This window comes from Mastigoproctus giganteus, chromosome 12 (genome assembly GCF_048544385.1).
Source record: "Mastigoproctus giganteus isolate SK-2022 chromosome 12, ASM4854438v1, whole genome shotgun sequence".
In the NCBI taxonomy this organism is placed as follows: domain Eukaryota; kingdom Metazoa; phylum Arthropoda; class Arachnida; order Uropygi; family Thelyphonidae; genus Mastigoproctus; species Mastigoproctus giganteus.
Window position 1 is genome coordinate 127798959 of NC_143586.1, and position 23726 is coordinate 127822684.

Sequence of the window (23726 nt, forward strand, 5' to 3'; positions counted from 1 at the left end):
GAATTGCAGATTTACTTAACAAATACAGATCAATGCTGAAAAAAAGTCACGAGATAGGGTTAAATTTGAAAGTGTCTGCAGTTCTGCCCAGACATGTAGGAGGGGTTATATGATGAGAGTCTTGTCAATCAATTCAGCCCTGGAAGGATTGGGCAAGGCTCATGGGGTAGAATTTATCTCAGAGTGGTCTATGCTTGTTAATAGGAGAGGCTGCTTCTACAAGGATGACATACATTTAAATAGAAGGAGTGCAAGAGTGTTTGCTGAAACTATCGAGGCAGTGTTAGCTGGGTCGGAAAACTGCTAGCTTTGGGGGGATTCACAGACAGGTCACTGATAACTGCAGGCAGAGGAGAAAATGATTCTTGCACTACTTCTATTAGAATGAGCAGCAGCCTGGAGGGCAGGGTGCTGGGGGGGTACATCTTAAAACAAATAAATGACTGGTGGAAGTCATCGTGAAACAAATAAATACATGGACTGTGTTAGGAATAAGAATAAGCATATGTACACCAATGCTACAAATATAGTAAATAAATTTGATGAATTTGAAGTGCTGGTTGAGACATCAAAGACATGGTGTCAAACAGATATAAGCAGTGCAGAATTCGAATTTGAGGACTACAATGTGTACAGAAAGGATAGACAGGATAGGAAGAGATGAGGGATTATGCTGTTTGTTAAAAACAAAATCTAAGGAAGTGCATCCAGTGCACATTGATGGACAGTGCAATGTTGAGTTAGTTTGGTGTGACATAAGCATTGGAAAAGCAAAAATGAGAGTATGAGTTTGTTATAGGCTTAATGACCCTGATGAGTACAATGAACAATTGTACAGAGAAATAGAATGGTCCAGTAAATCAGATTGTATTATAATGGGGGAATTGCACTTCCCATATATTGACTGGAACTTACCGGGTAATCACTCGCACACCAGCAAGTTTTTTGTGGATTTATTGGATAGTTGTTTTCTATAGCAGCATGTTCGAGAGACAACCAGAAAGTAATACTCTTGATCTGGTTATCAGCAGTGATTATTTGTGTATAAAGAATTTGCAGATAAAGAAACCACTAGGTGGCAGTGATCACAGTGGTTTCTGGAAAAGTGGCCCCTTGCATTTCGCCTCCCACATTTCGCATTCTGTAGATATTGAGTAGGCTACAGAAATGTAAATGATACACCTAATTTTTTAATAATTCTAATTTATTTTGTTTTAATAGAATAAATGCACATTATTATTGTTTAAAACTCGAAGTTGTATGCAATGCCTCTAAGGTAATCAATCACATTACGATTTTGAAAATCTTGGACTATTCTTTTGATTCTAGCAGAAATTGCAGCATACTTCTTGTTTCTTTGATTGCCTGAATTACCGGCAATTAGTTGTGTAATTTCGAAATTGTGTAGCCCTTGTTGTTTCTTTAAAGAATTAATGAATCGGTAAATATTTGTTAATAAAGTAGCACAAAGACCTGAAATCCCCTGTGCAACCCCTCCACGCCGTTGTTGGTACGTTGCTGATCATTCAGTGTTCATGTACATTCCACAATTCGATGCCAAAAATGGGTAATTGCCTTCCTCTCCACTGTCTCCTTCCAATATATGTATCTTCAAAGTAGTTTGCAATCACTATAGCTTCAATGGGGAAGTCATCAGCTTCAACTAAATCTTCAAATGCTTGAATAACGTTAGCAGGAGGAATAAATGCCAATGCCGGAATCATTTGGATCCAGTGAGCAAGTTCATGGTCTTGTTCATATCGGACTTTTAAACCTTCATTCTGTACCTTTCGCCAAACGCTTTGGGAAAGATGAAAAAAACAACTGGTATTTACAATACCAGGAAATTCTTGTTGGAAGGCTTGCATGGCACTGTGTTTGAAATCTGTAATAAGTCACTGGGGTTGGAGACCCAGTTATAGATTTTTAACTTCTTGAAGCAACTTGACGTATGTGGCACGAGTTTTGTTTGGCAGAAGCGTGTAGACCACTGGAATAACTGCATTAAATTGAACCACATGAATTGTATAAAGCTGCAGGAAATGCGTGGGTACTGTGCTAAAAGTTCCATCAGAAAACCACTCCTGGCTACGCGCCAATAACTGAAGATTTTTACTAGTGGAAAAAATAAGCATGTGACCCGGGAGCAGTTCGTCCTGAGAATCATACATCAAAAACTGTTGTACATTGCCACCGATGATAATTTCTTGATAATTTTGTGGAATTACTAGGTCCTGGAGATTGCTCGGTAAAGCAGGAGTACCATTGTTGCATCGAACATGACGAATGGTTCGTTTAAGTGAATCCTTTTTAGGAAGTAATGCCGTGACATTGGCATGAGCCTCTGGAATTACTGATGCAACAATTTGCTGTGGCCGTTCGTTAGTGGTTGTTGCATGTTGCCGTATTTGACCAATCAATTGCAATGCTTCTGACCTTGCAGCTTGAGCTGCATGGTTATGTTTAGTTAAGACTTTCACAACTGGGCCTTCCAAACCCTCTGTCCAAACACGCCCTTTGCAGGTGGAATGTTTTTCACAAACCCAGATTCCATGTTTTTCATCTAGAGTTCTGTTTGAAAACACGTAAATGTGGTTGTCATCATCTACCAATTTTCTTTTGCATCTTATTGACGAAACACTTTTTGCCATTGTACACACAGGATTAATCAATCAAGATGCAAAAATAATATGCAGATATTGCACTGCCTGCGACGCTCAGCTTGTTCACGCGATGCACCACCGATAATGAGACGGCGAAAACAGCAAACGTGCTGTCCACTGCGCCAGAAAATGTGAGGAGAGCCAGATGCAGGAACTTTTATTGTTTGAATTTAGACAAATCAGAACAAGATTCATTTGTTACTGAAAAGACTCCTATAAGATTAGTCACTGTTTCCTCCCCCCCATGTCTGTTACTAACCATGTGACTATCGCCCTTGTGGTCGAGTATGTATTCTTTCCATTGTGAAAGGATTAACAGTTCCAATTAATCCTTTCACAATAGAAAGAGAACCCTGATGACATACAAAATGGGAGAAATTAGTTTAAAGGCTATGTGACAATTTGTACACAAATGTAATTTTGAAAATTTGCTTGGAAAAGTTAGAGTTATCGGAAATTCAGTTCGAGTATTCGAGAGAGTTTAACATTGAATCTCCACTAAAGGAACTGGGACTTCAATAAAAATTCAAGTTACCGAGAATTGACTGTATTTACATTTTTGTAACCTACTCATTATCTACTGGGAGCAAAATGTGTTGGGGACAAAATGTTCCAGGGGCGAGATGCGAGGGGCTACTTTTCCACAAAGCAATCACAGTATACTGATATGGGATTTCCTTAAAGGCATCGGGGTAAAGGCTCCCTCTAGTTGCCTCCTGAACATTCTGATATAGAAAACTATCATCCAGTAAATCCACAAAAGACTTGCTAGTGTCTTAATGACCAACCCACAAATTCCAGTCAATATCTGGAAAATTAAAATCCTCCAGTTTGTGTTTTTGCTTCCATAAAGGTGACTACGGTGATCTCAGAGATTTTTTAAATTCCATACAGTGGAATCAATCGATCATGTTACCAACAGCAAATTCTACATGGGAAGCATTCAAGGATGTAACCTCGGAAGCTACTAGGCTTTGTTTCAACTAAGAAATACTGTTTTAGGTTTAGGCCCAAATAGATGTCAGATGAACTAAGGTGACTCGTGGCAGAGAAGAAAAATTCATCAGATGCACATAAATTATCAGGTGACACAGAAGCCTATGGCAAATATAAGCTAGTATTAATCAAATTACAAAGCAGGTAAGGCAAGCGAAGGTAGATTACGAGAAATCTTTGGCAAATGGTGCTAAGAAAAACAACAAGGACTTCTTTATGTTTAAACGCTAGAAGAAAGGGGATGAATCAGATTGGTCCACTTGATATCGATGGTTCGACTGTTGATGATCCTGCTCAGATAGGGGGTTCAAGCCCGTGACCACCAAATATGAAGGATGCGGAAAGGTCAGGGAATGACAACCGCATATCCCCGGAGCAATATGGCCTTAGTTGCTAATGCTCCTAAAAACCAAATAACAATAACAACAACAACAACAGCTCAGATAGCTGATAACCTGAATGAGTATTTTGCATCTACATTTACATTTACATCTACATTTACAATCTGGAATTATTAAGGGAGGAAAATGCAACAAGTTTATCAAACTGTAACAGGGTGCTTAATGAATTTGTAATAACTGAGAGGCAAAATGGAGGAGAAATTGATGAAGTTAAACATAAGAAAGGCACCTGGGGTGGATGGGATCTATGAAGTTATATTAAATGAGGCAGCAAAGGAAGTAAGCAAACACTTAGAAATAATTATGTGAGCATCTTGGGGCTCAGAAAAAGTTCCCACATACAGGAGATGTGTAAATGTATCCCCAGTTAACAAAGGGGGATCTAGGGTGACATGAGTGATTTAGGATTAGCATTAGTAGAGGCATACGATGCAAGAAAGCAAGCTTATGTAGCATCAGCCAAATAAAAACCCACTCCCATTTCACACCTCCGTTCATTCCAAATACCTGTCCATAGAAGTTGATAACCTAAATTTATTTAGGTTATCAACTTTCACAACAAAAGATGGAACTCTGTTTCACCAATCAATTACCTGCTGGCTAAAGGCAAACTTCTGCACAACTATCCTACAACTGTCTTTCCTCAATTTGAATTTATGCTCTCTCAGGTGATTATTCTGAGCAAGAGGAAGAATCCCATCAACATTGAGCATGCTCAAACCATTCAAGACTTTATACACCTCAATCAGATCACCTCACAGGTGCCTAGTCTCCAGACACTGTAATCTGCAAATCTTAAGCCTTCCTTCGTAAGAGCAACCCGTTGTTCCATTCACTAATCTTGTTACCCGTTTCTGTACTCGTTCCAACAGCTCTACATCCGTCTTAAAATGAGGCCTCCAGACCTGTATACAATACTCAAGGTGTGGCCTGACCATTGCCTTATACAAGGGAATAATCACCTCCTTATCCCTGCTAGAAATATTCCTCTATATATTTGACAAGACACCATGAGCTACTCTTGCAGCCCGTCTGCACTATCAGAAAACTTCATAACTGCTTGCGCAATTATCCCCAGGTCCTTCTCATTCTCAGCCACTGTCAGTGTAGTACCACACAATTGATACGTTACTCTGGGGTTACTGCTTCCCACATGTAGTACTTTACATTTGTCAATGTTAAACTTCATTTGCCATCTTAACCTCAGGGGCTCACATCTAGTGAGTATGGGCTTGGCACACCCAGGGTCCTGAGCTGGATATCATCATTCTTCTTTTCTTTTCTTGTTGATTCCCCTCTACTTCTCTCTCTCTCTCTCTCTCTCTCTCTCTCTTCTCTCTCTCTCTCTCTCTCCCTCAGGGTAATTCAGAATTATTATTATTATTTTTTTTTTTTGGTTGGTGCAGCGTAAGCCTCAGGCTTCCTTGCACCATATGGCTAATAATAATAATAATAATAACAATAATGATCTCTCAGCCCATCTGCCCAACCTTTCTATATCCTGTTGCAGCAGCATACTGTCATTAGTGTCATTAACAATTAATAATTCAGACACAGTATGCATGGGTTTTTTAAGGGAAAGTCTTGTCTGACAAATTTGATTGGATACTATGATGTGGTTACAAAGGAACTGGATGCAAAAATAATTTTGATATCATATACTTGGATTTCAGGAAAGCTTTTGATGCTGTTGCGTATGGAAGACTACTCTACAAATTGGAGCAGAATTGTATTAAGGGTAAGTTGCCACAATGGATAAAAGGGTGGTTGAGTGGGATAAGACAGAGGGTGTAATCAATGGGCGCTGCTCTTAGTGGACTAATGTTATTAGTGGAGTTCCATGGGGTTCAGTGTTGGGCTCACTGTACTTTTGTACATTTATCAGATATTGATGAAGATATATTAGGCTTAGTGTCGAAGTTTGCAGTTGATACAAAAGTTGGCAGGGTTGTGAATGACAGTAATGGCAGTGTGCTACTGCAGCAAGATATAGAAAATTTGGGCAGATGGGCAGAAGTGGCAACTGAAGTTTAACATTGACAAATGAAAAGTACTGCGTATGGGTTGCAGTAACCCCAAAGGAACGTACCAACTGTGTGGTACTACACTTATGACAGTAGAAAATGAAAAAGATCTGGGAGTAATTGTGCAGTTAGATATGAAGTTTTCTGAGGAGCAATGCAGACAGGCTGCCAGGGCAGGTCATGAGGTTTTGTCAATGATATATAGGAATTATGCTAGCAGGGAAAAGGAGGTGATTGTCCCTCTGTATAAGGCAATGGTCAGGTCACGCCTTGAGTACTGCATACAGGTCTGGAGGCCTCATTTTAGGAAGGAAGTAGATTTGCTTGAACGTGTACAGAGAAGAGTAATAAGATTGGTGAGGGGTAATGAAGGGATCTTCTTACAAAGAGAGGCTTAAATTCTGCAAATTGCAGACTAGGCACCTGCAAGACTAGGCACCTGCAAGGTGATCCGATTGAGGTGTACGGCCTTGAATGGGTTGAGCATGCTGAATTCTGATGGGATTCTTCCACTTTCTCTGATTACGAACCTAAGGGGGCATAAATCCAAATTGAGGAGACAGTTGTAGAATAGATGTGTGGAAATTTGCCTTTAGCTGGTGGGTAGTTAATTGCTGGACAAACTTCCATCTGTCATTGATAGCTTAAACAAATTCAAGTAGGAACAGGACAAACATTTAGAGGGAATGGTTTTGGGAATTTTTTTTTTTTGGCTGATTCTACATAAGTTCATATTCTTTCTTTCTTGCATCACATGCCTCTATTACTATTATACTACTACTACATTTGGATCATCAAGATTTGAACCACTATAAACTAACAGGTCTATAATTACTTCTGTCGTCCTTTGATCCTACTTTGTGAATTGGTGTCACATTTGCCCATGGGTACATCCCCCCGAGGCCAAAGAAGCTCATAATTATGGCTAAGGGTTTGCTTACTTCCTTTGCTGCCTCCTCTAATATAACTGGATAGATCCCATCCACCCCAGGTGCCTTTTTTATGTTTATTTCAACAATTTCTCCTCCACTTTCCTCTCAGATATTACAAAATCATCTAGTTCACTGCCAGAGTTTAATTCACCTCTGGCATTCCCTACCTGAATAACTCCTCATGTGTGAATGTAGATGCAAAATACTCATTTAGTTTGTTAGCCCCCTTAGCAGGATCATCAACATTTGAACTATCAATATCCAGTGGACCAATCTGATTCATCCCTTTCCTTCTCGGGTTTACTTAGGTAAAGAACTCTTTGCTGTTTTTCTTTGCATCCTTTGCTAAATATTTCTCATAATCTGCCTTTGCCTGCCTAATCTCCTCTGTGACTTGGTTACAGACCAGCTTGCTTATATCTATCATAGGTTTCCATGTCACCCATTAATTTATATGTATCCTATGCATTTTTCTTCTCTTCCACATGTGTCATTAGTTCATCTGACATCCATTTAGGCCTAAACCACGAACAATATTTCTTAGTTGGTATGTAAAGCCTCATAACTTCCAAGGTTAATTCTTTGAATGCCTTCCATTCTGAATTTGCTGTTGGTATCATCATCAGTTGGTCCCAAGTATAGGATTTAAATACTGTCTCAGACCTCTGAAGTCACCTTAATGAAAGCTTAAACGCTTCCCCTGATGGTAGTTACCTCTTTGAGTTAATCCCACTTCAACACACTGTGATCACAGCCACCTAGCTGCATATTCTTAATGCATGAAGAATCACTATGGATAATCAAATCAAGAGTATTACTCCCTCTAGTTGCCTCCTGAACATGCTGATATAGAAAACAATCATCCTATATATATCCACAAAATATATCCACAATATATCTGCAATATATCCTTGCTAGGGTGTTAATGACCAACCCACAAATTCCAGTCTATATCTGTGAAATTAAAATCCGCCATTATAAGACCCTCTGATTTACTGGCCCACTCTATTTCTCTGCACAATTGCTCATTCCACTCATCAGATTCATTAGGCCTATAACACACACCTACTCTCAATTTCAATTTTGATCTCCCAATGCTTATGTCACACCAAACTGACTCAACGTCCAGCGTTGTCAACTGGCTGAACCTCCTTGGATTTTATGTTTCTTAACTAATAGCATAACCCCTCCTCCCTTCCTATTGTGTCTATCCTTCCTGTACATAATGTACTCCCCAAATTCCAGTTCTGCCTTCTTTATATCTGTGTGACACCACATCTCTGATATCCCAACAATATCTGCCTTTTATGTTTTGATCAACACCTCAAATTCTTCAAATACATGCACCTGTTCCTATTCTTAGCTACACTAACACAACCCATGTGTTTACTTGTACTGCAATGACTCCCAGCAGTCTCTGAAATACCCTGCATCTTGTTTTCCAGGCTGCTACTCATTCCAATAGAATTAGTGCCAGAATCACTTTCACCTTTGCCAGGAGATACTGTTAATCTGTTATTCTGTTATTCTGTGTATCCCTCCAAGCTAGCAGTTTTCCCACCCACCTAACACTGCCTCAATAGCATCAGCAAATATTCTTGCACCCTTTCTATTTAAGTGTATCCCATCCCTGTAGAAGCAGTCTCTCCTGTTAACAAACCAGGCTGAGAAAAATTCTACCCCTTGAGCCTTGCACAATCTCTCTAGGGCCAAATTGATTGACAAGGCTCTCATCATATACTCCCTCCTATTGTGTCTGGGAAGAATTGCAGACACTTTCATGTTCAATCCTAATTCAAGGCTTTTTTTCAACAGTGACCTGTACTTAAGTAATTCCGCTGGTCTCCTACTCTTAATGTAATTGGTGCCAACGTGTACAGCAATATCACCTTTTGTGCCCTTAAAAGATGATATCCGCTCTACAACGTCATCAACCTTTGCCCCTGGCAGACATACCATAGTCCTGTTCCACCTATCCTTTTTACACAATGTGTTCCCCGTTTCCCTGAAAATAGAGTCACTAACTACTAGTTCCTGTGGTACCAGCGTATTCTGCTTTGGTGGTTGTCGCTGTGTTGCATGATGATCAAGTGCAAGCTCTGGCGTTGATGTGTGCTGCTGACAGCTTAATGGGCCCCTCAATTTAGATCCTTCGAGGGCATCCACCCTGTCCTTCAAGCTCTCATATAGGCTCATAACGACACTGAGTTTTTGCCTGATTTCCCCGCACTCCTTACATTGCGCACACACAAAGATATTCACACACAAAGATCATCAAACAAACAGTGCATTTTAAAAGGCTGTGATTGAGAGGGCAACTGCTCCCCTGAGCCAGAGCTCTCCCATTAGTTTGAGCCTTTTGCTTTGCAACTCTGGTCTGAGTCATGATTTCGATTAAAGTTCAATAATATTTCAATTTCAGTACAAAATTATAACCTAAACTTATATCCCAATGCAGTTATAACACTATATATAGATATATATATATATATTTTTTCAGTATCGAGTATTATCTCCGAGTTTCATTATATAACTTCCGTATCAAGTTATGTATTAATTAATAATGTTATGTTTGTAAAATCTAAGTCGTTATATGTGTTTAGTTTAAAAAGGTACAATTTAATTGACAGTGAAGTTTAACAAGATTAATAATTTTTACTGATTAATTGATAATATTATATACTATACTGTACTATACTATACTAAGCTAACGCTATCTAGTACGGGATATAACGTTGTGTTGCATAACAATGGCAGCAGCATATTAATTAACTTCCGAAATCTCAATATCTATATTCAGAATAAACCAAGGATCTTGACTAGGTCTATAAGCTACTTATAGAAAATAATTTAATATAACAATTAAATCAATAAAGGGGCTAAATATAGCAAAAAAACTCGCGTTTGCCAGAGCTGCAAAACTTGTAAAACACGTGGATTGGATACCCTTACCAATACTAAGTAACAACCTCCAAAATCTCTATCGAAGTTAAAATTAAACTAAGTGTTGTAAGTTGGAATATAAAGCTACTCTAGAAAATAAATTAATATGCCAATTTAAGTTAATAAAACAGAAAAACAGACCAGTTTGTTAAACTTCAGACCAGTTAGTTTAACTTCTGTTTATCCCCTTCCTTTTAGTGTTTATATAACTAAAGAAGTATTTGTTGTTTTTCTTTGTATTCTTAAACAAAAACTTCTTGTGATCTGCCTTCGCTTGCATTTCAGACTATTTATATCTGTCATTGGCTTCTGTATTGCCTAATAATTTATATGCATCCCATGCATATAAATTATCAGGTGAAGCTAGTTGGTATGAAAAGTCTAGTAGCTTCCAAGATTAATTCCTTGAATGCTTCCCATTTAGAATTTAGTTTATCCCACTGTATAGAATTTAAAATCTGTTGGAGACCACTGTAGTCAGCTTTACAAAAGCAAACCCTTCCCTTTATCCTGCCCAACCCATTCAGGGCCTTATACACATCAATGAGATCACTTCACAGGTGCCTAGTCTCCAGATGGTGCAGTTTGCAGAAATTAAGACTATCTTTATAACAGCAACCCTTTGTTCCACTCACTAATTTCATTGCTCTTCTCTGTATTCGTTCTAGTAGCTCAACATCTTTCCTAAAATGAGGCCTTCAGACCTGTATGCAGTACTCAAGGTGTGGCCTGACCATTGCCTTATACAAGAGGATAATCACCTCCTTATTGCTGCTAGAAAAATTCCTATATATCATTGATAAAACCTCATGAGCTATTCTTGCACCTGTCTGCACTGCTCAGAAAATTATCCCCCATGTATTTTTCATTCACCAATACCCTGAATGTACTACCACACGGTGTGTTACTCTGGGGTTACTGCTGCCTATATCATACTTTTCTAGATCCTATTGCAGTAGTGTACTGTCCTTACTGTCATTAACAACCCTACAAACATTTGTATCATCTGCAAACTTTGACATTAAGCGTGATATACCTTCATCAATATCATTGATAAATGCAGAAAACAACAATGGGCTCAGCAATAACCCCTGGGGAATTCCACTAATAGCTTTAGTCAGTGAAGGGCAGTGTTCATTGATTCTGTACACTGGGATCAACTGACGATGTTACCAATAGTAAATTCTAAGGGGGTAGCATTCAAGGAATTAATCATGGAAGCTACTAAAAGTTTCATACCTATTAAGAAATATTGTTCAAGGTTTAAGCCTAAATGGTTATTAAATGAACTAATGAGACTCGTGACAGAGAAGAAAAATGCATGGGATGCATATAAATTATCAAGTGACTCAGAAGCCTGTGGCAGATATAAGCTAGTCTGTAATCAGGTCACAAAGGAGGTTAGGCAGGCGAAGGCAGATTACGAGAAATCTTTGCAAAGGATGCTAAGAAAAACAGCAAGGATGTCTTTACTTATATAAACTCTAAAAGGAAGGGGATGAATCTGATTGGTCCACTTGATATCGATGGTTTGACTGTAGATGATCCTGCTCGGATAACAAACAAACTGAATGAGTATTCTGCATCTACATTCACACGAGGAGTTATTAAGGTTTGAAAATGACAGAAGGTTATCAAATTGTAGCAGGGTGCTTAATGATTTTGTAATAACTGAGAGAAAAGTGGAGGAGAAATTGTTGAAGTTAAACATAAGAAAGGTGCGTGGGGTAGTAGTAGTAGTGGCATGTGATGCAAGAAAGCAAGTGTACGAGCTTATGCAGCATCAGCCAAAAAAAAAAATAAATAAAAAAAAAATCACACCATTCCCTCCAAATGCCTGTCCAGTTCCTCCTTAAATTTATTCAACCTATCAACTTCCACAAGTTAACCACCCGCTGGCTAAAGGCAAATTTACACACATCTATTCTACATCTGTCCTTTCTTAATTTGAATTTATGCCCCCTGAGGTTCGTAATCTGAACAAGTGGAAGGATCCCATCAGAATTCAGCGTGCTCAACCCATTCAAGGCCTTATACACCTCAATCAGATCACCACGCAGGTGCCTAGTATCCAGCCACTGCAATTTGCAGAACCTAAGCCTCTCTTGGTAAGAGGATCCCTTCATTCCCCTCACCAATCTTGTTGCCCTTCTCTGTACATGCTCAAGTAAATCTACATCTTTCCTAAAATGAGGCCTCCAGACCTGTATGCAGTACTCAAGGCGTGACCTGACCATTGCCTTATACAGAGGGACAATCACCTCCTTTTCCCTGCTAGCAAAATTCCTATATATCATTGACAAAACCCCATGACCTGCCCTGGCAGCCTGTCTGCATTGCTCAGAGAACTTCATATCTGACTGCACAATTACTCCCAGGTCTTTTTCATTTTCTACCACCTTAAGTGTAGTACCACACAGTTGGTACGTTTCTCTGGGGTTACTTCTACCCATATGCAGTACTTTGCATTTGTCAAGGTTAAACTTCAGTTGCCACTTCTTAGCCCATCTGCCCAATTTATCTAGATCCTGTTGCAGTAGCACACTGTCATTACTGTCATTAACAACCCTGCCAACCTTTGTATCATCTGCAAACTTCGACATTAAGCCTGATATACCTTCATCAATATCATTGATAAATATACAAAACAACAGTGGACCTAACACCGAACCCTGTGGGACTCCACTAATAACATTAGTCCACGAAGAGCTGCACCCATTGATTACCACCCTCTGTCTTCTCCCACTTAACCATCCTTTTATCCATTGTAGCAATTTACCCTTAATACTGTAAGAACCCAATTCTTACACTTATCCTAGGGAAATAAATATTATAACATAACAAGAAAATATATGTACATATTAAATAATATTATTTACATAGGATGATTTTCATCTTAGGTTGTGATCGCTCTGTACCGTACAGTTAAGTAGGGAAGGATTAGCGTAACAACGGGGGGTAGCTGGACAGGGCACAAAAATACAATGGGAGCACCGTAAGGGCAGTTCAAGTCGCTATAAACAGAAAGTGGGCAGCTCTTTGGAAGAAAAGAACAAGGGAACTGACTCCCCCCTTGAGGTTAGATAGAATTTTAAAGACGAAGAGGGGTGGAGGGGACCCTGGATGCGGCATACGCCGTGTGGAAATGGCTAGCCGCTGGATAAAACAAACCAACTCCTTGAGCACTTACTGATTTCAAGGAGTGGTAGAGAAAAAACAGAGTGGACTAATAAGGGGTAAGTGCATCGGAATGATCACAAGGAAATATCTAGAAATTTCTAGACGTCCGGAAGTTCATCGAAGCTTCTAGAAATTTCGAGAAGTCGGATGTTTCCCCAGGAAAGGGAAGGGCCAAGAAACCGACGGAAGTGGGAGAGAGCGAATGAGAATAAAGGGATGATGAAGACCGAACTACGATTGGATCAGAATAGAAGGGGTGGCTGAAGCAAAAAGGAGATGGAGCAGGAGGAGAGTGAGAGTTCCAGTTTTTGACAGTTTGGGCAGTTTTTGGAAGTTTTTGAGAGTTCCTGTGGGTGTGCCTGAGTGATGTGCGGCTGGAAAGAAATCCCGAGATGTGCCGGGAGAATCGCTGGAGAGTAGCGGACAGAGAAATTAATTTAAGGGAGTTTTTTTAGTGAGAGAGTTTTAGAGTTTTCTGGAGTTGTAGGAAGTTTTGAAGAAGGTGGGAGTTCTTGTGAATCACTGAAATGTTGTAGTGGGAATTGAAGCAGTTTGTCGCAAAGACAATTCGTTAGGCAAGTTCTGGGAGAGGTCAGCCGCAACGTAGAAATAGGAAGGAGATGCCCAATGAAAGATGGAAACACATATGCTGGAGCTGAGTGATAAGGATCGAAAAGTCTAAGTATAGAAATATAAGGAAGAGTTATGCAGTCTGGCTTCTCAATAAAGCAGTAAGGAGAGCCTTGATAATTTATTATGCACCCCAGTATTGTCGAGCTGATCAGACGCCCAAAGCGGGCCAGAGCAACCCATTTATGGAGAAAAGAGTGATTTCCTGAACGAAGGAGAATTCCTGTAGATGAGCAGCAGTTCCTTAGCCGATGACTAATTCCAGTAGGAGTCTGATGATGCCCTATGCTGATGATGATGGCCGCCCCTGAGCTGAGAAAAAGGTTGTGTAAAGAGTGATCCCCTAAGCTGTTATGTAAGTACTAGATAATAGTTTTAAGCTTGATTTGAAGGAAAGGACTCTCGGGAATGTTTTAAATTAGTTGATAGTTGATTTGATATTGTTTAGCATAAAGGGAAGGAGAAAGTTCATAAGATATAGATATATGTACTTCATCACAAAGATAAGTTTATTAAGCAAGGAAGATTTAGATATATGTACTCGAGACTGGTATGTTTTAAGTTGAGACTAAAGAGTGTTCTATGCACATGTAATTTTTTTGGAAGGGATAATTAAAGAAAGATTATAGCGGGGATTTATAAATCTAGGAAAATATACATATAGGTGTTATGCTCACTGCTGTAATCCCCCCCCCATGGCACCTCCGTAGCCAGGTGGGAAGGAGCAGCAGTGCGTAGCACACGCTTCTTGATTAGACCGGGGTTCGAGCCCGTCACCACCAAATACGGAGGATGCGGAAAGGTCATTCAGGGAATGACCACCGCATATCCCGGAGCAATATGGCCTTAGTTGCTAATGCTCCTAAAAACCAAATAACAAATAACAACAGCTGTAATCCCAGTTGGGAAGTTTAAATTGTTAGAAGACAAGAGAATGTTATGAGATGTAACCTAAACCAGAAGGAGAAAAGGCAGAAAGACATGAAGAGACATGATATATGAGTTGTGATTATCTTTACATCTTAGCACACATATAATGCTAGTAATTAACATAATACCCAATTGATGTTCTATGATATATTCTTTTAATGTATATATGTTTATCAAGTGTAGTATGAGTCATTCTGAATACTCAGCCAGTCCAGAGGAGACATACACGAACTTCTGTTCCCCCAGAATCTGTGATCTTCTATGCAGTATACAAGTCAGGTGTTAATGTGGAGGTGGGGGGGGGTAAAATTAGGGGGAAAATAAACTGGGAAATACAAAGTTTAGAGAGGTGGGTCTGAAAGTTTAACGAGATTTATTAATTACAGAAATTATAACTAATAATAATAAAAGGTATACATATAAAATAGAAGATTTAACACCCCCCCCCCCCCCCGACAATAACATTCTGCTCCAATTTGTACAATGGTGGATGGGATCTATCCAGTTATATTAAAGGAGGCAGCAAAGGGGGTAAGCAAACCCTTAGCCATAATTATGAGAGCATTCTAGGATTCAGGGGAGGTCCCTACAGACTGGAGATGTGCAAATGTATCCCAAATTCACAAAGGGGGCTCGAAGAGTGACATGAGTAATTACAGACCAGTTAGATTAACTTCTGTTCCGGGTAAAATAATGGAGCCACTAGTTAAAGATGCATTACAGGATCATATAGACAAGACTGCAGCAATAATTCAGACATCATGGCTTTGTTAAGAGAAAGTCTTGTCTGACAAATTTAATAGGATATTGTGATGTGGGTACAAAGGAACTGGATGCAAAAAATAATTTTGATATCATATATTTGAATTTCAGGAAAGCTTTTGACACTGTTGCGCATGGAAGACTATTGTATAAATTGGAGCAGAATGGTATTAAGGGTAAGTTGCTACAATGGATAAAAGGATGGTTGAGTGGGAGAAGACAGATGGTGGTAATCAATGGGTGCTGCTCTTCGTGGACTAATGTTATTAGTGGAGTCTCACAGGGTTTGGCGTTGGGTCCACTGTTGTTTTGTAAATTTATCAATGACATTGATGAAGGCATATCAGGCTTAGTGTCGAAGTTTGCAGATGATACAAAGGTTGGCAGGGTTGTTAATGACAGTAATGGCAGTGTGGTACTGCAACAGGATCTAGAAAATTTGGGCAAATGGGCTAAAACGTGGCAACTGAAGTTTAACCTTGACAAATGCAAAGTACTGCATATGGTTAGAAGTAACCCCAGAGAATCATACCAACTGTGTTGGTACTACACTTAAGGTGGTAGAAAATGAAAAAGACTTGGGCGTAATTGTGCACTCAGATATGAAGTTTTCTGAGAAATGCAGACAGGCTGCCAGGGAAGGTCATGGGGTTTTATCAATGATATATAGGAATTTTGCTAGCAGGGAAAAGGAAGTGATTGTCCCTCTATATAAGGCAATGGTCAGGCCACGCCTTGAGTACTGCGTAGAGGTCTGGAGGCCTCAATTTAGGAAGGATATAGATTTGCTTGAGTGTGTACAGAGAAGGGCAACAAGATTGGTGAGGGGAATGAAGGGATCCTCTTACCAAGAGATATTAAGTTCTGCCAATTGCAGTGGCTGGAGACTAGGCACCTGTGCAGTGATCTGATTGAGGTGTATAAAGCCTTGAATGGGCTGAGCACCCTAAATTCTGATGGGATCCTTCCACTTGTTCCTAAGGGGCCATAAATTCAAATTAAGAAAAGACAGATGTAGAATAGATGTGTGGAAATTTTCCTTTAGCCAGTGGGTGGTTAATTTCTGGAACAAACTTCCATCTGTCGTTGTGGAAGTTGATAGGTTGAATAAATTTAAGGAGAAACTGGACAGGCATTTGGAGGGAATGGTGCGATTTTCTTTTTGGCTGAAGCTGCATCATCTCATACACTTGCTTTCTTGCATAACATGCCACTACTATTACAACTCTCTGTCTTCTCTCACTCAACCATACTTTTAGCCATTGTAGCAACTTGCTTTTAATTCATTACTGCTCCAACTTGTACAGTAATCTTCCATGTGCAACAGTATCAAAAGCTTTCCTAAAATCCAAGTATATATCAAAATTAATTTTTGCATCCAGTTCCTTTGTGACCACATCATAATATCCAATCAAATTGGTCAGACAAGACTTCTCAACAAACCCGTACTGTGTGTGAACTATAACCGCAGTCTTTTCTCAATGATCCTGTAGTGCTTCTTTAACCAATGACTCCATTAAGTTCCCCAGAACTGTAGTTAAACTAACATAAAGGTGACATGAGTAATTACAGATCTGTAATTACTCATGTCACCTTTTGATCCCCCTTTGTGAATTGGGGATACGTTTGGACATATCCAGTTCGTTGATCCATGGATATCCTCATAAACATGGCTAAGGGCCTGCTTACTTCCTTTGCTGCCTCTTTTAATATAACTGGATAGATCTCATCAACCCAGGTGCCTGCCTTATGTTTATGTTAGACTTGGTGTTTTGGGGGAATATTCATTACTATGCCGGTCTGCGATTTATAGCTTTGTATACCTGAAATGCTGCACAATATGCCTAATTATCAGGAATGGTTTGGATGCTGAAAAAATCTTAATTGAAGCATGTTCCCGAAAACACCAATGAACTTATGTGACTGCCTAGTGATTTTTATAATAGGACAGTGGTCTCAAGCTCTAAAAGATCTATTGAGCCACGTAATGAATAGAACTTGCAGCTTTGACCAGCGTTGTGTTTTTCACTACAAGACTCTATCTGTTATAGTCAGATCTTGAAGTGCCCCAATAATAGTTCTTTATTATAAAACTTATGTTATGGTTGCCGTGCAGCAAGAGAATATGTGTGAGGCAGGGATACTAAAACAAAACATAATTTATTATCAAACTATAGCAGAAATATACAAGCTAAATAAAAGCACAGAACATCTTTTCTTCCACTCTTAACAACAATAAGCAATGAAAAGACACCTTATGTGCCTCTAGCTAGTGAAGTGATTCAGTGACATGTTTATATTCTTCATGCGATTCTTTCACAGTTAGCTCATCTCTAGCCTGCAATCCACGTCTTGGTGAGTGTAGAGGTATATAACAATTGGGTGTTGTGTAGTGACATTAAGAATAAGCTAGACAAGTTAAACTCTAATTTACAGACAATGTGTCATGATGTATTGTAACAACAATTAAAGTGACATTAAGAATAAACTCATCAGGTTAAACTATAATTTACAGACAATGATGTATTACAACAACAATTATATTACTGAGGAGGAATGCTTATGTACTAAAAAGGGTAAAAGTAAAATAAAACTTACCATTATGAGGAATGACGCTATCTACTGTAACTTATGGTTCAGCTGGAAACTCAGGGCGGTGGTTTCAGCCTTTGTCGTTCCCTTACTTATTTCTCCATCTACTTTCCGCTCTTTTCTCCGTCCTCTCCTCCTGTATATATATATAGAGCCCTTCTCATATACACTTCCCACGCTCCCATTGGTCCAGTGCTTGATCTTGTGGGGAGGGGGAAGGCTAATCTTCAGGGCTGATAACTGGGGACCAAAACAGAGAGGGAGTTACAGCCTTACGAGAACGAAGCTCATATTTGTTCAGGGTGAGGGTTCACAATCTCCGAACTCGGGAATCCAATTTCTGCGAAAAGAACTGATTGTTCAGTCTACTCTGCAGTTATCAGATTAGGGTTTCACCTTAAGAGTCTGTTTTCAATAGTTATAGTTTCTTCAAATGCGATAAAATGACCAAACACTTCTTTTCCCAAAAAGTACAGTAGAGGGACAAAAGTATATGGATGTAGGCGGATGATAGGTAAAATGCAGGCATTTTACATTTAACTGTAGCAATTTCTTCTCCAATTTGCTTTCTTATTACAAAATCATTTAACTCCCTGTTAGAGTTTGATAAGCTTATAGCCTCCGGTTCTCTACAGAATTCCTCATGTGTGAATGTATATACAAAATACTCATTCAGTTTGTCAGCTACCTCAGCAGAATCGTCAATAATCGAACCATCGATATCAAGTGGACCAGTCTGATTCATCCTCTTCCTTCTAGAGCTTACATAAGTAAAAAAATATTTACTGTTTTACTTTGCATTGCTTGCCAAAGATTTCTCATAATCTTCCTTTGCTTGCCTAATGTCCTTTGTCACTAGATTACAGACTAGCTTATATCTGCCATAGGCATCTGTTTCTCTTGATAATTTATACAAAGGGTACTAGGAAAGTTTTGCAATATGACGCAACAATGAATCACAGGAAGCTGCTTGTTGCTGCATGTTGAGACATGTTCATACGTGCATAGTAGCCGCCGCGCCAAGTCGATGGGCTCAGTTATTCATTAGTAGTGAGAGTGTAAAGTGCTTGCGATGGCATCGTGGTCACGAAATGAGATAAGGACAGTTTTGCGGTATAATTTCGTGCGTGGTTTAACCATAGACCAGTGCTTAGAAGAAATGACTCTTGCACTAGATGATGATTGTCCACATCGTACAACGATATTCAGGTGGTATAGAGAATTCCAAAGGGGAAATTTCACTCTGGAGGATTCTGAGAGGCCGGGAAGGCCACGAACGTCAGTTACGGAGGAAAACGTTACTGCTGTGAGGAAAATGCTTGACGAAAACAGGCGAGTGACCTACCAACAGATAGAGGATACTTTGGGCCTAAATGCACCAGCAATTCGTTCGATTCTGCAAGATCATTTGCACGTGAAGAAACTTTGTTCTCCCTGGGTGCCGCATCAACTGACTGAAGAGCAGATGACACGACGTGTGACTTGGTGCCGGGAGATGTTAAAAACGTTTGATAAGGGACAATCTCGGTATGTGAACAACATCGTGACAGGTGACGAGACTTGGCTGTACTATTACGATCTGCCGACCAAGGCTCAAAACAAAGTTTGGGTCTTTGATGATGACGACACACCCGTAATTGTCAGAAAATCCCGATCTGTAAAGAAGAAAATGATAGCTGTATTTTTCAAATCGAGTGGAATTGTGGAACGTGTCGTTTTGGACACACAGAAGACAGTCACAGCTAAGTGGTATACTGAACAATGCCTGCCTAAAGTCATTGGATCTATGAAGAACCTGCGGCCGAAGTCAAGAATGGACACCTGGTACCTCCATCACGATAATGCTCCAGCTCACCGCGCCAAAGCCTGCACCGATGTTGTTTTTGTTTTGGTTTTTTTTTAGGAGCATTAGCAGCTTAGGCCATATTGCTCCGGGATATGCGGTGGCCATTTCCTGACCTTTCCGCATCATCCGTATTTGGTGGTGACGGGCTTGAACCCCGGTCTAATCAAGAAGCGTGTGCTGCGCACTCCCTGCACCGAATATTTGACCACGACAGGACTGAAACTTCTCGAGCACCCTCCCTACAGTCCAGACCTTGCTCCCTGCGACTTTGCACTGTTCCTGCATGTGAAAATGAAGCTGAAAGGGAGGCGGGTTTTCCAGTGATGAGGACCTTCTACGGGCTTGGGACAACGAGTGTGCTTTACTCCCTAGTGAAACTTGGCAGAACTGGTTTAAAGATTGGTTTCGGAGGATGGAGAGGTGTATTGAATGTAGAGGAAATTACTTTGAAAAAATTAAATAAACAAAGCTGTATTGCAAAACTTTCCTAGTACCCTTTGTATGTATGAAATGCATTTTTCTTTTCTGCCATGTGTATCATTGGTTCATCTGACATCCATTTAGGCCTAAACCTTGAACGGTATTTCTTAGTTGGTATGAAAAGCCTAGTAGCTTCCAAGATTAATTCCGTGAATGCTTCCCATTTAAAATTTGCTGTTGGTAACATCATCAGTTGGTCCCACTGTGTAGAATTTAAACATTTCTATGACCACTGTAGTCACTTTTAAGAAACCAAAAAACTTCCCTTTACCTCTGATGGTAATTACATCTTTGATTAAATCCCATAGCAGTATACTGTGATCACTGCCACCTAGTGGTTCCTTTATCTACAGATTCTTAATGCATGAGTAATCACTGCTGATAATCAGATCAAGAGTATTACTCCCTCTGCTTGTCTCTTGAACATGCTGCTGTAGAAAAGAGTCATCCAGTAAATCCATAAAAGTCTTGCTAATGTGCAAGGACCAACCCAAAAGTTCCAGTCTATATCTGGGAAGTTAAAATAATCCATTATAAGTTAATTGATTTACTGGCCTACTCAATTTCTCTGTACAGTTGTTCGTCGTACTCATCAGAGTCATTACATTGTTCTCCCCAGAAAATTTTGCCCGCTGGGTGGCATTATGAAGTAGCTGGGTGAGGAAGTGTAATACTTCACAATATTATAAAATTTTCTGTTATTTATAAATGTGACTTAAGTGAACCAGAGTGAAAATTAATTGCATAATTTAACATTATATGCTCCTGTCGCATTGACCTCGATTGCATACTATATTTGAATTAATATTGATAGAGATCAGTGAGCAGTACCATATGGTACTGCGAAAATCGTTTAAATTTTAGCCAGGTGGTCATTTAAATTCACCAGGCAGTGTGTCCATTCGATAGGTCTTGGGGAGAACAAAGCATTAGGCCTGTAACACACTCCTACTCCCAAATTTGCTTTCCCAGTGCTTATGTCACATCAAATTTACTCAACTCTGCACTGTCCACCTGTGTCAACTGGATGCACTGCCTTAGATTTTATGTGTTTCTTAACTAACAGCATCACCCCTCCTCCCCTTCTATCCTGTCTATCCTTTCAGTACATATTGTACTCCTCAAATTCCAATTCTGAATTCCTTATCTCTGTGTGACAACCTCTTTAGCATTAGCATTAATTGAGGCATATGATGCAAGAAAGCCAGCTTTCTTGCATCATATGCCTCATCTCATTTCATCCATCCAGTCACTCCAAATGTTTGTCTAGTTCAGCTTTAAATTTATTAAGCTATCAACTTCCACAACAACAGATGGAAGTCTGTTCCAACAATCAACTACCCGCTGGTAAAGGCAAACATCAGCGCGTCTATTCTACAATTGTCTTTCCTCAGTTTGAATCCATGTCCCCCTCAGGTTCTTAATCTGAGCAAGTGGAAGTATCCTGTCACCATTGAGCCCTACATCTACCCTACTCTTTAAACTCAGACACCCACCATAACACTGAGTTGGCACCTAATTTCTTCACTCTCTACACCAAGCACACACACAAAGACATTCATTCTCCTTGACTACATCATGTCCTGTTCCAGAAAGTTCTGCAAACACTTCACAAATTGCACATTTTTTAGGCTGTGATGCATTCAAGAATTGTCCCTTCGGTTCTCCCCTGAGCCACTGCACTCCCACTGCTTTGTTCTCCCCTGAGCCACTGCACTCCCAATTGCATTTAAATGGCATGATTTCCATTTAAATGCAATTTAATTAATTAAGAATGAAAACTAATAAGTTTATTAAATTTAATTGATTTAGCTATACTATACTTGACTATACAATACTATACTAAACTAATGCAGTGATACATATTATATATATAGTTTTATATTATACCTTATGCTATCAAGTTTGAGATATATGCTATAATTATAATATATAACAAAATTATCCATCTACCACCAACCTACACGATTCAAACTTTAGAGCTACCTATTTATCACAATTAAAAAATTAGAATTCTCCTACCACTCACTCTGCAATATGATAAGAATGGTGGCAAGATTCAAACAATTTGAAGGTTCTAGGTATATTAAATAGCAATCTACAAAATCTCTAGCTTAATTAAAAATAAACTAAATTGTGTGACTAGGACTATAAAGCTTCTTTTTAAAATACTGTTTAATATGACAGTTAGGTCAATAAAACAGCAAAACTTTTCAAAAGCTTATCAGTTTCCTGGAGCAGAAAATACATTGACTACAACAATGGATACTCTCATTCCAAAAATCCTGTTATTTATAGTCATTAGTCAATAAATGTAAGTCAATAGATGTAAATAAGTTCAGTTGTTCATTTTTAATGTTCATTGAAATGTACTTCTCCAAAATTCTCCAAATATTTGTTAAAACCTGGAAAATCATAAAATGCAGCACTTCTGTGTCCTTGAACATGTTGGATTGTCAAATGTTTGCTATAATAGCCTAATACAGAAATGGACCTGGATAATCCAAAGTAACTAACAACAAGGAAGGTACTACTGAACATCAAGTTTTGTGTAGAAAAAAATTAGCATTTTCCTGCTGGAAAAAAAAAAAATATATATATATTTAAGAGTAGAGTGGTGTTATGTTAGTAGATTACTTGTTTCCTTGTTTAAAATTCAAACTCTTCATTGAAAAAAGAATAAAATTGACTTTAACTTTATCTTTGTCATTCACATTTTTCACACTCTTTTTCAGACATGTTATTAATGGCGCTGTGATGTTAATGTTAGAAATTATGTTGAATGTTTAATGAATATGAATTAAATTACTGTTATAATACCTTTATAAATGTAAAATTCTGTAACAGATTTCTTCCTCCCACAGTATGTTTTCCAGCATTGCGTTGGTTAATGGTTAATATAAGAAAATTAAAAGAAATTGTTATGAACAGAGGAGTTAATCCATTTACAACTATTATCCAAGGTTGCCGAAAGGTGGTGCAACACAGGAGAACAAATCCGAAGGTTAGTTATTTGAAAATTACTCTTTCAAAATTAATATATACATCTGTTTTAATTAATTTTAATCCAATAATTCTCTTCTTTGTATAAACATTTCTACCACTTCTTACATGTGGTTACAGTTTATTTGCTCTTTCCTCCTTTCATCTTATACTCTTCCTGTTCTCATAATTTATTGTTCTGGTTTGATAACCTCTGTGCTTGGTGAATGATCACACTATGTAGCTGAGTGGTCAGTGTAAGAGTGCAGTAGTATGTGCCCTGAGTGGACCAGAGTTCAAGCCCATGACTGCGAAATATGATTAACATTTGTATTGGCAATTTATTATAAACTCCACTGACCTGG

At 39.0% G+C, this 23726-nt stretch overlaps 1 protein-coding gene across 1 annotated transcript in view; it reads left to right on the forward strand.

Annotated features, from left to right (window-relative positions):
• Positions 1-23726, forward strand: part of LOC150077410 (cytochrome P450 3A24-like) — a 330473-nt gene that overhangs the window by 122710 nt on the left and 184037 nt on the right. Inside the window, exon 6 of the mRNA XM_090385893.1 lies at positions 23244-23383. Within this exon, the coding sequence (XP_090242019.1) occupies positions 23244-23383 (140 nt within the window). The remainder of the gene's footprint in view (positions 1-23243; positions 23384-23726) is intronic.